The sequence below is a fragment of the Solenopsis invicta genome, chromosome 13 (genome assembly GCF_016802725.1).
Source record: "Solenopsis invicta isolate M01_SB chromosome 13, UNIL_Sinv_3.0, whole genome shotgun sequence".
Lineage (NCBI taxonomy): Eukaryota > Metazoa > Arthropoda > Insecta > Hymenoptera > Formicidae > Solenopsis > Solenopsis invicta.
In genome coordinates, this window is record NC_052676.1 from 7694639 (window position 1) to 7708517 (window position 13879).

General features: G+C 32.4%; 2 protein-coding genes across 2 annotated transcripts in view; one reads left to right on the plus strand and one right to left on the minus strand.

Annotated features, from left to right (window-relative positions):
- LOC105203251 (adenylosuccinate lyase) overlaps window positions 1–13879 on the minus strand; it is a 35805-nt gene that overhangs the window by 8000 nt on the left and 13926 nt on the right. The gene's annotated exons all lie outside the window — the stretch shown is intronic.
- LOC105203248 lies at window positions 6451–13410 on the plus strand. Its single transcript, XM_011172025.3, has 4 exons — window positions 6451–6828; window positions 7566–7776; window positions 8829–9014; window positions 12285–13410. Exons 2-4 carry the CDS (start codon window positions 7684–7686, stop codon window positions 12504–12506), a joined length of 501 nt encoding a protein of 166 aa, XP_011170327.1. The 5' UTR covers window positions 6451–6828; window positions 7566–7683; the 3' UTR covers window positions 12507–13410.

Consider the following 13879-nt stretch of genomic DNA (forward strand, 5'->3'; position numbering starts at 1 on the left):
GCTATTCTTCAATCGACTGATCAAAGTTGATGAAATCAGCTTATCGGATCTTTTCAGATTTTGTATAAACTCGTGTATATAAAGAATTTTAAAAATTATATAATTATAGAATTAAAAATTATATAATTATATTTTTGAATTATTCTAATTTGTATATCAAATCTGAAATATGTTTTAGAAAGTTATAAGATTATATAAAAATTTTAAAAAATTCTAAAATTTATAAAATAAAAATTATAAAAAATTATAAAAAATGTAAAGAAAAAATTTTACCAGTTTACAAAGATCCTGCTCGGTTTCTGCTGGCAGTCTGTATCAGATTATGTCGGACAACACAAAATAATACGATCAATTTAAAGTTTTGCAATTGTCTGTTCTTCAATCGACAGCTGATCAAGCTAATCAAAGTTGGTGAGATCATTTAATTGACTTATTATTCTGATTCTATTTCGATAAAATTTTATGACATCCTTTGAAAGAATGTACATCTTTTTTTTAAATACATAATAATAAGTTTTTCTAAAATTTGTGTGAGTATATTTTAAGAATATTATAGAGAAAACATTTTTTGTCATAAAAGATAAACGTTATTTAAAATAAGAAAGTAACGGTAAATTGAATACTGCTTATTTTATCAGTACCTCTAGCATTGATATCTTTCTACATGTATCGCTCGTGTCTTCGTAGCCTTATGAATAAACATGCCCATTTTTTTTTTTAGAAAGTTAGCACGTTTAGGTATCTTCGCATTGCGACGCCTATGAAAATTTGTTTCTCCTTGACATGGCTGGTACTTTTTTCCGCGTCTAACGACCGATAACACCTATCGGGCGATTATGCGCGATGTCCCCTTTGTTTAATGAGGCACAATCGTGAAAATTGAAGAAAAAAGTGCACAGGAAGAATGCAGAAAGTGTGACTAAAATATGACTCACGCCCTTTTCGAAACAAACGACTCTGTGACGTTCCACCGGATGATTTCATCATGGGCCCTTTAAGATCCAGTTGTGCGCACCAATTAATCTACTTGACCTTGCAATCGTCGCGGGTGACCGGCACGATTACATACCCACCCACGAGCCGTGCACGTAATCACGTTAATTACGGAGGTCACGCCTAATTTGACTAAGTCACAAACCTAGTATATAATAGGATAAATATCCCTTAAATAAGTATAAATTACTTACTGAGGAAGAAAGAGGAAGAGAAGTGTGCCAAGAATCAACCACAATTCAAGCCAAGAATTGTATCCCCTACTTTCATATTTCTCTGAAATTATGTTTTCGGATAATTTAGGCAATTTTCCGAAAAAAACATGCAATTTACAATTACATATTTTTTTCAAAAAGCAACTCCGTGTTGCCTTTACATCAATTGATTCGTCTCATTATTCCGTGTATACAAATATTAGAGTACAATTATCAAAAAAGTAATAGCTCAAGAGATATTTTGTATTTTATAACAAAATATGTTAGAATAAAATATAAAATATCTCGTAAACTATTGAGTTTTCGCTAACTTTACCTTAATACTTTTATACACAGAATAACTAGAGGAATCAGACTATGTAAAGGAAATTAGACAATTCCATTTTAAAAAATGGTGATAACCTTTACAACTTTTTAGCACCTCCGCCTAGAAAAGAACAACGTGACCAATAATCACAGCATCATCAATAACTTCGGGAAAAATTCACTGGATGGTTTAAAATGGTTCATCTCGTACGTATAATGCACAATTTCTAATTTACATAATCCTACGAATCTCTAATAATGTCACATTGCGATTTCTTGGTCGTGACTAGCATGAATTACTTTTATTACTGAACGGAACAAAAATAATTCGAGTTAAGAAACGGAATAAAATACGATCGAATCTAAGACATACTTAACTACGTCTATAGACTTCTTCCTTCTCATCCGGTTTGTGTATATTATGTCCCTGCGTTTCTTATGTCTAAAGAACAAGTCAATACGATAAAAAAGTAACATTTTGCGTATCGTCGGCAGATAAATTACTGTCTAAGCCACTCTAAGCATTTGCACAATCGTCGAAAAGTAAGTAACTGCAATCGTATACGCTTCGTAAATGTTTCATTGAGGACGAGTTGACATAGATACCCAGCAATCGCAATATATGGAAAGTAAAAGATTGTAGCAAACTCGTCGTGCAACGAACGGATCGATACCACGACGATTCATTTCTGGCAATGTTGGCTAAAGCGAATACAGTCTATAAAAGCTATAAGTTAAAGTCGTGTGTTCTCTTTGTAATAATTTCTTTTTATACTTACAGCGCAAAACCAACTGTCGAAATGGTTTGCAATTTAAATGAATTTTAAATTATTTTCTTTAACGTTTTATCTTTATTAGAACATGCGTAATACATGTTCTTGGGAAAAGTTAACACAATCTTTTCATTAAATAAATTTCTCATGTTTTCCTTGCGTATACATTGATAAACGCTAAGAGCATTAAATCTTTGTTAATTTGAATTCAATTAATTAGAGTTCAATGTTATTAAACATCGCGTATTAAAGCATTAATATTTTTTTTTTTAATTTTTAGCTGTGCAATATGAGCTAAAAGTTACCAAGCTTTAAAAACTCTTTTTAATATTTATTTTTTCTTTTTTCTGTCAACAATAAATTTTAATCGTGAATATCCGATTGACCTTGAAAGCAGCTGTAAAAATCGCAACAACGAATAATTTGACTTGCAATAGCTTATACACAGTGTAAATGACTAGTTTACTGCAGTTAAACTTTTAGACAACATGTGAATCCAAACAAACTTCTGCGCAAATATTTATTAAAGTTTTATTGGTATTTGTAAGCGATAGGATTTAATTTATAATGCTATTTTCTCATCAAATTTGTAAATAAGTATTACAAAATGCAAGTGTACATAAAAAACCGAGAGTATATGTATACAAATTAAATGACTTTTAAACTAATAAGAGACTTGTGTTCAAATTTATAGCTACTCAAATGTAATAATAGAACAATTTATGAAATTTTATTTTTATTAATGCTTCGAGGTATGTGATACATACATTCTGAACACAATTTTCTATTTTTCTATTTTTTTTTTCGAGATAATCAAAATATATTTTTCACGTCGGTATTTGATTTTAATAGTTAAGCCTCGTGTTTTTTTATTCCGCTTAACTGACCACACTCACGCTACTATCGAAAAGCTGCTGCACCCGACGGAAAATGCAGCGGGAATTATAAAATTCACAATGAATTTCCGCAAGAGCGACTTCCTTCGCTGAAAACGCACTCGATCCCATTTTATGGCGTTATTTTGACGTTGCAGCGGTGCAAGGACACACGTCGTAATTCCGCGCGCTGCTTGCCGCTGCGCGCGTATCGAAAAGGCTCGCTATCGCATTACATGCAAACGCGCATTTATTACCGTCTCGCGTAATAGTGGCGGCGCGGTTATTTTTAACTCGCTAGGTTACAAACAGTCTGGATTGCTATAGTTGTTCTCCCAGACTGTGATTGTTAAACTTTAAATTTGAAGCGCAATGAATAGAATCTCAATTGCATGAGACATACGATTGGATTGCACGATGAAAGGATGTATTCGGGATTGTACGGTTAAGAATAGTTTCAGGAACAAAATGCAGGTATTCACAACCAAAATTTTTTGTCGTTATTTAGAAAAAAAAAGGAATTTAAGAAGGGCTTACGGTTTTTTAATTTAGATAACTTTTATATTCGGCATTATACCACAGTTCAAATATCCTTAAGGACCGATTAAAAATAGAACGAATAATCACTTTGTACTCCGCTTTTTCCAGCTTTAGTTTAAAATTCGTTGATGTTTTGTTAAAAATAAAATTGTTATTTAAGAATATAGTTACATTTTAAAGTATTTAATAATTTAATAATTTCATAGATTGTTCGATTATTACGTTTAAGTATTTATGTAAAATGTTATCTTAATTTTCTTAGTGTTTTTAAAAGTGTTCAATTTTCTTGCTCTTGTTTAATTTTTACGTAAAGTTACGTTTTATAACATTTATTTACAAATTTAATGAGGAAATATAGCATTACAAATTAAATCAAATTTTTTACATATACTATGATAAAGTTCTAATAAATATTCATTCAAAAGTGAATGAGAATTTTGTTTAAAAGTTTACCTAAAACTACAAAATACGATCATTTTCGCTGCATAAGCTGTTATAATTTTAATTTTTCCCTGTTTTCTTCTTTGCCGCTGATTTAAAGGGCAAAATTTGGATATTTGCGATCAAAATTGTTATCATTAATTAGAAAAGAAAAAGAATAAACTTAAAAAGCTAACAGTTTTTAAATTTCAATAACTTTTAGCTAATACTGTAGAGAGAAATCATTTTTAAGAGGTTTTTCTGTTCAAAGATCTAAAAATTGACTGTTTTTCGGAAATGGATTGTGAACTATACAACCGATTAAGATAAAACTTTTTATTTGTTAATTTTATTTTATAAGATTCAAAGTTTTAAAATGTTTCTCCTCTCCACTCACTCTCTATTAAACAACTGAACTTAATGCGTTAAGAAAAGTTTAAAATCGTGGAAATTCCTGACAATTCTATAATGAAAACATTTTAATAATTCATTTTTACAAGTAATTTACAAGTAATTTTGGCATACGCAGTTACTAAACCAACACTGAGATTAACATTTTAAAATTTAACAAAATGACGGCAAATTGATGATGATGATGATGATGATGATGATGATATCGTCATTTATTGAGCGCTCTAGGATCAGATCTTCTCAAGAGCTAAAAGTGAGAGAGAAAGAGAGAGAGAGAGAGAGAGAGAGAGACAGAGAAAGAGAAAATCATGTTTTAATTGTCAGCATTTCTTTTCACGCACTTTTTTTTAAAAAAGGTTTAATAATTGATAAAATACAATTAAATTATGGTTCACAAACTTCAAAAAAGGTATCTCTAATAATTGTACAGAATTTCAAATCAATCGCAGTTAAGCCGTTTTTGCGGGAGAATTTCCCGCAATTTTAAAAACATGGTTTTGAAAAAAATGATTGAAGTTTTAAGATGATTTTTTACGCATATAATCCAAATGTTTTTTTATTCAATCGTTAAACCACTATTTCAGAACTATAAAATAGAATTCAAAAAATGGAATAAAAAATCGATCTTTCCTATTCTTCTACCAAAGTCTTCTTAATTAAAAAATCGGTTCTTCTTTTTTGTATTGATAGCTGTAAGTTATAACTTGATGAAAATATATTTCAAAATTCTTCATATAATTTTTACGTATTTCTGCATAAATTTCAAAAATTTTCTAATTAGCTACATATAATAATTTTTTTCATATCTATTTCTCTGTATGACTTTTCAAAATTTATATATTAATTTCAGAATTTCTGTACAATATTTTATAACTTTTTTTATACAAATTACATTTTTACACAAATGTTAAGAAAGTTCACATCTTTTCTAGAATTCTTTATGTAGATAAATTTAGAAATATCTTAAGATTTCTAACATTTCTCATTTTATAACTTTCGAAGAAAATTTTATAAAATTTGAAAAAGTTTAAAATATACTTTTTCAATAATCTTCATAAATTTTTTTAAATATTGTAAGACAAAAGTTTTGTTTATCAGACTGTGCTCAGACAAGTTCCGTGATAAAATCTGTTGTCAGTGCTTATATATCCAGAAACAGTTCTATTGAACTTCGTGCTTTCGTCCTGGAAGATTTTTATTTCATTTCTAACAAGCTACGAGTAGTTCATAGTGTATCTTTTTTAAATCTTCGTATGACGCGGTTACTTTAAGTCACTATTCAAAAGAACGTAAACCTCGACGTCATTTAAATGGGCCTACTAACAGGAAGCTAGAACGAACATTTCTCGATGCGCGTCTGACTTCTGATGCATCGTCATTACGCACGTTTAATCGGTGACGTAACAGGGCGTGCTCGTGAAGAAAATGCCTCGCGCACGCGTCCGTGACACATTCGCGATACAGAACAAATGTTTAGACGGGCAAAAAGAAGAAACGCGACCGGAAACTTGGCGTTGTCAAACGCCGCCATGCGTGAAAGAGCCCGACCTCGCATGGCGTTTCTTGCCAAATAACGCCTTAAAAAAAAGAGGTGTGACATTTTTTTTTCTTTCTTCAAATCTACTTTGCCATAAAGTTCAGGTACAACTCCGAGCTGAGAGAATAAGAGGAGAGAAGAGACCCGCCGCATCGCTTCAGCGACGCGACGACATTTCTGCCGATTTCGTCGGCGGTCCTCGACGCGAAGCGAGCGAAAGCTACAGCTGAGGTGCACGCCGCTGGCGGTGCCTAGGCATCGAAACGTCGATTCCATCGGCACCGCACGCCCAAGGCGCGTGCGACCTGCTCGTAAGCGTGGGACTCGTAAAGTGTACTTCGCCTGCGCGCGGGGGAATGAGACTCGTAAGCTCGTAAAGTGTCGCGTATCGCCGTACGTTCTCTGCGTTTCAGTTCGAGCTGCACCGCTGCACGGCGCGGCCACGTTCGCTTCTTCCTCCTACGACGCAAGCGTCGCGACGGCGATCTGCGCACATTAAACTCGCCTCGACTTCGCGCTCGCGAAGAGTGAAGAGTGAAGAGTGTGGTAATAGAGAAGAAAGAAGAGAAGAAACGTGACGTTTCCCGACGACATCCGGGAATTCGCTTATACGAGCCCGTCGTGTTCCTCGCGACGAACCCGAGGAGCGGACGCACGAGGAGTCGCGGCGGTGCCGCGTCGAAGAAGTGAAATCGCGGACGCCTCGCCTGGCGGAGCGACCGGAGGTGACGGTACACACGTGGACGGGCGCGTGTCAGGTGAATCAATGGACCGAGTATTTGATATTCAACGTATATACTGCGGGCCTATTTAGCTACGAGTTACAGCCGCGGTCGCCACAACTTTCATGACGCAACACCGTATTCGTTCCCATAAAGAAGAAAAAAAAAAAAAAATAGACGACCGGAATATTCATTTTCCGAAGTTACGAAACACGCGTCGAAAGGAACGAATGTTGCAATGTTTGTTGTGTTAATGCGTGTTTTGCACTTTGCTTCTTTGTAACAGAAGTTGTGATCGACGATTAAAAGGAATTCTTCATCAATCCGGATTTAAATGCAAACAAGATCGAAGGGAACATTGATTATCATTTCCATTTTTTTTTTTTTTTTTACTATAAATTCGATCAGAACTATATTTTATTTATCTTTATTACGCTTGATTCTAAAGATTTTACATTGGACATTACTCAACTGTATGTCAATGTTTGTTTCTGCCGTGAATATAGTAAATTGTCTTAATTGATATTACATCAGCGCCATCTGAGGCGCGAAACACTAGATAGCTTCAACGATTTACGATTCAAATATAATTTACGACGCATTTAGTCAAAGAAAACCGACTATAGATGGAAAACACGGTAAAATATCTTATCGTTCGTACAATCCGCGTCCTATAGTCTCTTATTTGCGTCGTATACACCCCCGACTTCAACCCCTCCGATTTACGTGCGCGGCTCCCCCATAGGCGATGTTTATCGCGTTTCTCGTTTTAGGGTCGCTAAGACCGAGGGAAGGGTAACACGCACAGGAAAGAAAGAATCGATCGTCATCAAATCGAACTAAAAATCCTCCAAACTGGGCGACGGAAGAGGAAAACATCGACGGGTAAGAATGGCGGACGAAGCCCAGCAGAGTCAAGAACCGATCACCAAGAAGCATAAGATCTTAAGCCATCTACCCATTGCCATCAAAGTGCTCGAAGTGGCAAGTATCTTCTTACTTCGTATCCCATTATCAGAACTTTTTCTCGTGAATCTCGTGAAAAAAATTCTTAACATCTTAAGTTCAGTGTTTGTATATAATTTTACTACTGTACATCCATGGAATTTGATTCTGTCCATGGGGAAATTTTCCAAACTAAGAAGTCGCTATCTTTCTACATACTTACAGTTTATGATTAACGTAACGACCAATAAGCTCTAGTTACATTAATCATAAACTGCGAGTATGTAAAAAGTGGTGACTTCTCAGTTTAGAAAATTTCCTCATGGACAGAATCAAATTCCATAGGTGTACACATTTTCTTTGTTAGTTATCGCTCATACGTTAAGATATTTTTTCGAAATCTTCATAAATTTAACATAAATTCTTTAAAAGAATAATAATTATTTCAATGAAAAAATAATTATTCTTTTAAAGAATTTATGATAAATTTATAAAAATTTCTAAAAAATATCTCAATTAAACTTCTATGATTTAATAATTCTTTTTATTAAAATATTTCATTGAAACAAAAAATTTATTGTTACAAGTAATTATTTCTTTGAATTAATAAGTTTTAATTCAAAAAAATATATTTATTTGAGACAAGAGACATTCTTTCGCTGTGTAAAAATATTTAAGAATTCACATACATAAAGAATTCTAGAAAAGATTTTTCTCAACATTTTTGAAAAGTGCTCCAATTCGTATAAAAAAATCTGAAAAATTTTAAAATATTGTAAAATTGTATAGAAATTTTAAAAAGTTATGTAAAGAGCTTTGTGAAAATGTTCGCTGTAAAAATTTTTAAAAAGTACGATGCAAACTCGGTTTATTAGTCAGAAATTATAGTCTTAGACAAGTTCTTCTTATTTTAATTTCTAATTTCTTGATTTGCATTACACAACGACGCATTTTCCGATACCTCTCCATTCGTTATACAATATTTGATCTATATATTTTATTATTATTTCTCATACTCTTTCGATTGCTGTTCGTCCAATTATGTGGACAGCGTTAAACGTATGTATAATTTTCGACACGTCTCGGTGCAGATACTGTCCATTTTTGCAATCGGACTGGCGGTCGATCCAATGAACTCGTTCCAGCGCATTTTCAACAGGCCGCGATTCAAGCTGGACGACGCAGCCACTATTTACGTCACGATCGCCGGCTATATGCTCATCAATGCGCTCTTCATCATCAGCCACATGTTGGGCGATCGCGTGCCGAAAAGAACGGTAATATCCCTTTCTTCTATAAAACATATTAAAGTTTAAATAAGAATTACCTCTGCGCCTTATCCTTGTAACGTATTTGCCATCCACTTTGATGGCCTCTTCACGAAGAAGAGTATCAAGAACAAGTTTATACTCTGTGCATCCCCATATGTGCAGGGTATAAGAGTAAAGGACTATAAGATGATTCCAAGGATGATCTTTACAATTATGAATATTTCATCATTTTTGATGAAGAAAACGGAGATCGATTTCGAATTAATTGCGGAATTTCCGTAGATGAAATTTCGAAATGATTTCAAGTACTTCATTCATGTCGAACATTTTTTTCTTTTGTGAAAACTAATTTTTGAAATAAGTCGACAGAGAGAGAGAGAGAGAGAGAGAGAGAGAGAGAAAGAAGTACGTAGCCATCAAAGTGCTCGAAGTGGCGAGTATCTTTTTAATTTAATCGAATAGAGAGAACGTGGACTGCAGCGCTTCGTATCATATTACCGAAACTTTTCCCCGACGACTCTGATGAAAAAAATTCTTCTAATACCTCGTAATATTTTCAAAAACTTTTCTCAAAGTATTATAAATTTATGAAAATTTCTGAAGTGTTACCCTTCTTCCTGCTTTATACGTTTTCTTCGGAAGTTATAAAATAAGAAATCCTAGAAATCTTAGACTGTTTCTGAATATAAAACAACAATCGTCAATAAAAATACTAAAATTTTAATTTGGACTAAATTTATCTTATTACATTGTTCATCCCAAACACAAGAGATTAAAAAGAAATTTTCATTTTATTGCAACTTATATTAAAGTGTAAGAAACTAATATAAATCCATCAATTTTTACATAGATGGCTCCATTTTCACGCCCACCACTGTGTATAAAGAATTCTGAAAAGTACAAAAATTGCAAAAAAAATGCTGATCATATTTTTTGAAAAGTATCGTTCCCTCAATTTTCTCCATGCGCACTCGCGGGAATTAACAATTGATACTGTAAGCGTATCCTCGTGGTATCACTACTGTAAACATGTCCTTGTTACGTTATGTCCATAGCAAAGCCATAAGCCGCAACTAGTTACGCCTAGTTCATTTGTACAGCTGAGTCATTACGGCGACAGCGACGGCGTGTGCGTTAATTAGCGGACGCATCAAGGCCTCGTTCCGCGATCGCACGCTAACACTTCGAATGTGGTTTTACACGGCGTTTAAGAATGTGTCACCGAATGTAAAAAATCACGCGATAGGAGATCGAGCACATTGAAGCGTGCGTGTTCGAGAGGTATCCCGCTCGTGAATCATTAAAAATTCTTTTCAACTGTGTAAATCTCGAGCGCGTCGGCGACTTGTCGTGTTACGAACCATGCATAATCGATGGCACATTTACGACTGTTATCTTGATAAACAACGGAAAAATATCTCGACTTTGTGTAACGAACACGAAGGCAAATAATAGCAGGGCTTTTCGCACGTAATTCTATTTTAAGTGAACGATCAAATCATGATATTATAAATTTTCGATGCATTAAGGACGTGTGTGTGTTCTACAGCTTAAAAGAAATAGAGAAGAGTCACTTTTCATTCATACTTTGTATCTTTTAACGAAGCTTTTAGCATTGTGTTTTTGTGTGCAAATAATGAATAATGAAATTGAAACTGAAACTTAAAAATGATAATTTATTATTCAAAAATGTCCTATTACGATATTGATAAGTATTGATTTAGAAAAATGCAAAAAATTGTTTATAATGATCAGAGTTCGGTAGTAACTAGTTCAAAAGTTAAACGTTAAAGTTAATGAAATTAAAAAGTTAATAATTAAAGTTGATTAATTTTAAATAAGTTAAGTTTCAACTAGTTATTTTAAAAATTCGTAAACTGTAACTTATAAAATTTTTTTCTAAGCTGAAAATTTTCTTATGTAACAAAAAATACATTCCCATATAAAAAAAATCAATATTTCTTTGTTCTTTTACATATAACTTTATTTATAAAGAGAACATTTAATTTATTTGATAATTCATAGTGCAATTGTTTTGTTATTTAAAGTAATTTAACTTTAACAAGTTATAATAATCTAATATAAATATTTTACAAACAATTTTTAATTTAATCTTTAAGCAACTTTCAATTAAATTAATTTTAAAAGATATTAATTTTTGCGAGAATTTAATTAAACAAAAAGTATTAACTTACTCAATCTTGATAATAACGCAACAAGTCTCATTAACATATTTCTATTACTAAAACGTTATAATTCATAAACATTACATATTCTCACATGAATATGATAATAAAGCTTAATTTTTTAAATTGATCTTTGAATTCTATTTTTTTTATGAATATTATTTTTTAAATAATTTTTATATTTTGTATGTATTAAATTATATATTTAAAATACTGCTTCCCAAAAGACTCAATGTTATTTCAAACAGTTAAAAAAAAATAGGATATATACGCCGCGCGAGAATTTACGCCACAGAAATCAAGAAAAATAAAAGAAGTATGAATAATTTACATGCAACCATTTTGTTATATCATATTAGTATTGTGTTGTAATTTCAACATGGAAACTTTTTTAAAATATTTATTTCATATTGAGGACACATTTTTTTTCAAGCGTTGCAAAACTTTTCAAAGCATTAAAAGTGTTTTTTTTTATGAAACGTTTAATAAAGAGAATTTAACTCATTATTTATAACGTTTTCAAAAACATTTTTCGAAACGTTTTAAAAATATTTTGAACAACGCTATTTGCTACTTAGGATAATTCATTTTCCTTAAATAACTTTTGATAAAAATTAAGTTTTACTTATGTGCAACATAGATGTATATATCAGAGTTATTCTATATGATAAAAAATTTGAAAAAAAACAGCCATATTGATCATAAAATTAATCGCAAAATTTAATTAAATTCTTACTTATGTAAAGATCGGAGAATCTCCTTATTGTGGCAAGCCAAAAAAAGTCAGAAACGTACAAATTTAAAGGATTGACGTAAAAAGTAATATCTCTTTGTAAGTTGACTGACTAAGATAAAGTTTCTTGTCAAAAAGTTACTAAAACAAAGTTTCCTAAATTGTCGAGAACAGTCAGGATTTATAACTGATGGTGAAATCGAGTTTCAAGTGCCACGCTGGCGCGTCTGCATGCGTCCTCCAGTTTGTTTCCGCCGATGATTAAATGTTAAATATAGAGCCCGATCGCAAGTTTTTCATCACGCTAACGTCACAAAATGTCGTGCGTTTAATTCACGATTAATTGACATGTTACAGTTGCTGATGTTCGCGACCGTGGGTGCGTTTATGCACGTCGTGGCCGGAAGCCTGATTGTCCACAATTGGCGCCAGATTAACGGTCCTTATTATTACGTGCACAACAATGAAATCCATCCCAGCAAGATGTACATGGACATGCTTATATCAGCGGCCGTATTTACATTCGTGAACGCAGCCGTATTTATCACGGAAAGTATCGCCATTATAAGATACTCGTGAATACGTGCGTTTTCGCAGGAAAGTCCGTTGATCCAAACGAGTTGAAGAACTCGCAGGTATCACCAAAGCTCTATGGATAGTTCGTTTAAGAAAAAGCAGGAAGAAATATACGAAAGATCTTAATCTTTTAATGTTTATCGTAAGCAGTTTTACTAAACTCTTTGTAATTTACGTTGACGACTATTATGAATTGAGAGATTTAAGAAATTGAAAATAGAAAGATTGCATTTATCGATTGAATCGTCATAATTTTTTTAATAGCACCTCTTTCGAGGAAAGATGGTGAGTTGAACTGTACAATCTTTTAAAAGTATTAATTTTGTAAAATTATCGAACACAACATGCATACAAAGTCGTATTAGAAATAGTAAGAATATTATATAATATTTGTTATCACAGTAGTAGCATGTAAGGCCGTATATATGCGTGTAATTATCGTTAGAAGATTTAGTAATTAGTGGCGTTAGCATAGTTATAGTAATTGTCTAACAACGAGACCAAACGCGAAGTTGCAATCCTCGCGCGCAACAGCCGCGATTTCCGAAATATTCTTTGCTTTGGATGAAAAAAGTATCCATTCGCGTACGAATCCGTCCATTTTTGTACCTAAAGCGTTTACTTCTACAAAATGTTGCAATATATGTATAAGAAAACTTTAAGCTATTTGTTAAGCGGAAAAAGATCTCTTTTTGTCTATTTTCACTTATCTACTTGTCTTTATTCATCTATTTAAATAAAAATTATTTATCAAATGCAGCTGATAAATTTTAAATTCGCAGCAGCATTGATAAAGCACATGCGAGATCTGTTCATTACGCTCTCATGCTCTATATGTGTTTTTTTTTTATCTAATGCTTGTATTTTGTATAAAAATAAAGTGAATATAAAGATGTGAAAACTAGAACACATTTATTGAATCTCATTTTATCGAAACACGGATTTTTTAGACATCCTGAATGTTACATTTCCTATGCTAGCGGTATAAAGAAATTAATACAGCCAAAAAATATAAAACGTCGATTTGTAACAGGATAGAAACGATCTTGGACGAAAGAAAAGAAATAAAGAAAATTAAATTAAATTTTAATAAAATAGGAAAAGTGTAAATTTATGTCATATATTCTTTTTTTATAATCTTCTTGGAGCAAATAATAAGTTTTAAGATACTATGAATGTTGCGTTTCGCATACCGGCGATTTATAAAGAAATTGATAAAATCGGAATGCAAAATATTGATTTGTAATGAAATAAGTAAAAAAACGCTGTTGGATAAAGGAACAAATTACTAAAACGGAAAAAATATTTTGCGACTTTTTTTCTACGGCTTTGTAACTGTTGTAAGAACCTTTAATACGATTGGTTTATACAATCAG

Bases quoted from the DNA above. Each gene is read 5' to 3' on its own strand.
- LOC105203248 (XM_011172025.3), top strand. From the start codon at position 7,684: ATGGCGGACGAAGCCCAGCAGAGTCAAGAACCGATCACCAAGAAGCAT. The intron at 7,777-8,828 runs GCAAGTATCTTC...GTCTCGGTGCAG, and splicing joins CCATCAAAGTGCTCGAAGTG to ATACTGTCCATTTTTGCAAT. The intron at 9,015-12,284 runs GTAATATCCCTT...GACATGTTACAG, and splicing joins ATCGCGTGCCGAAAAGAACG to TTGCTGATGTTCGCGACCGT.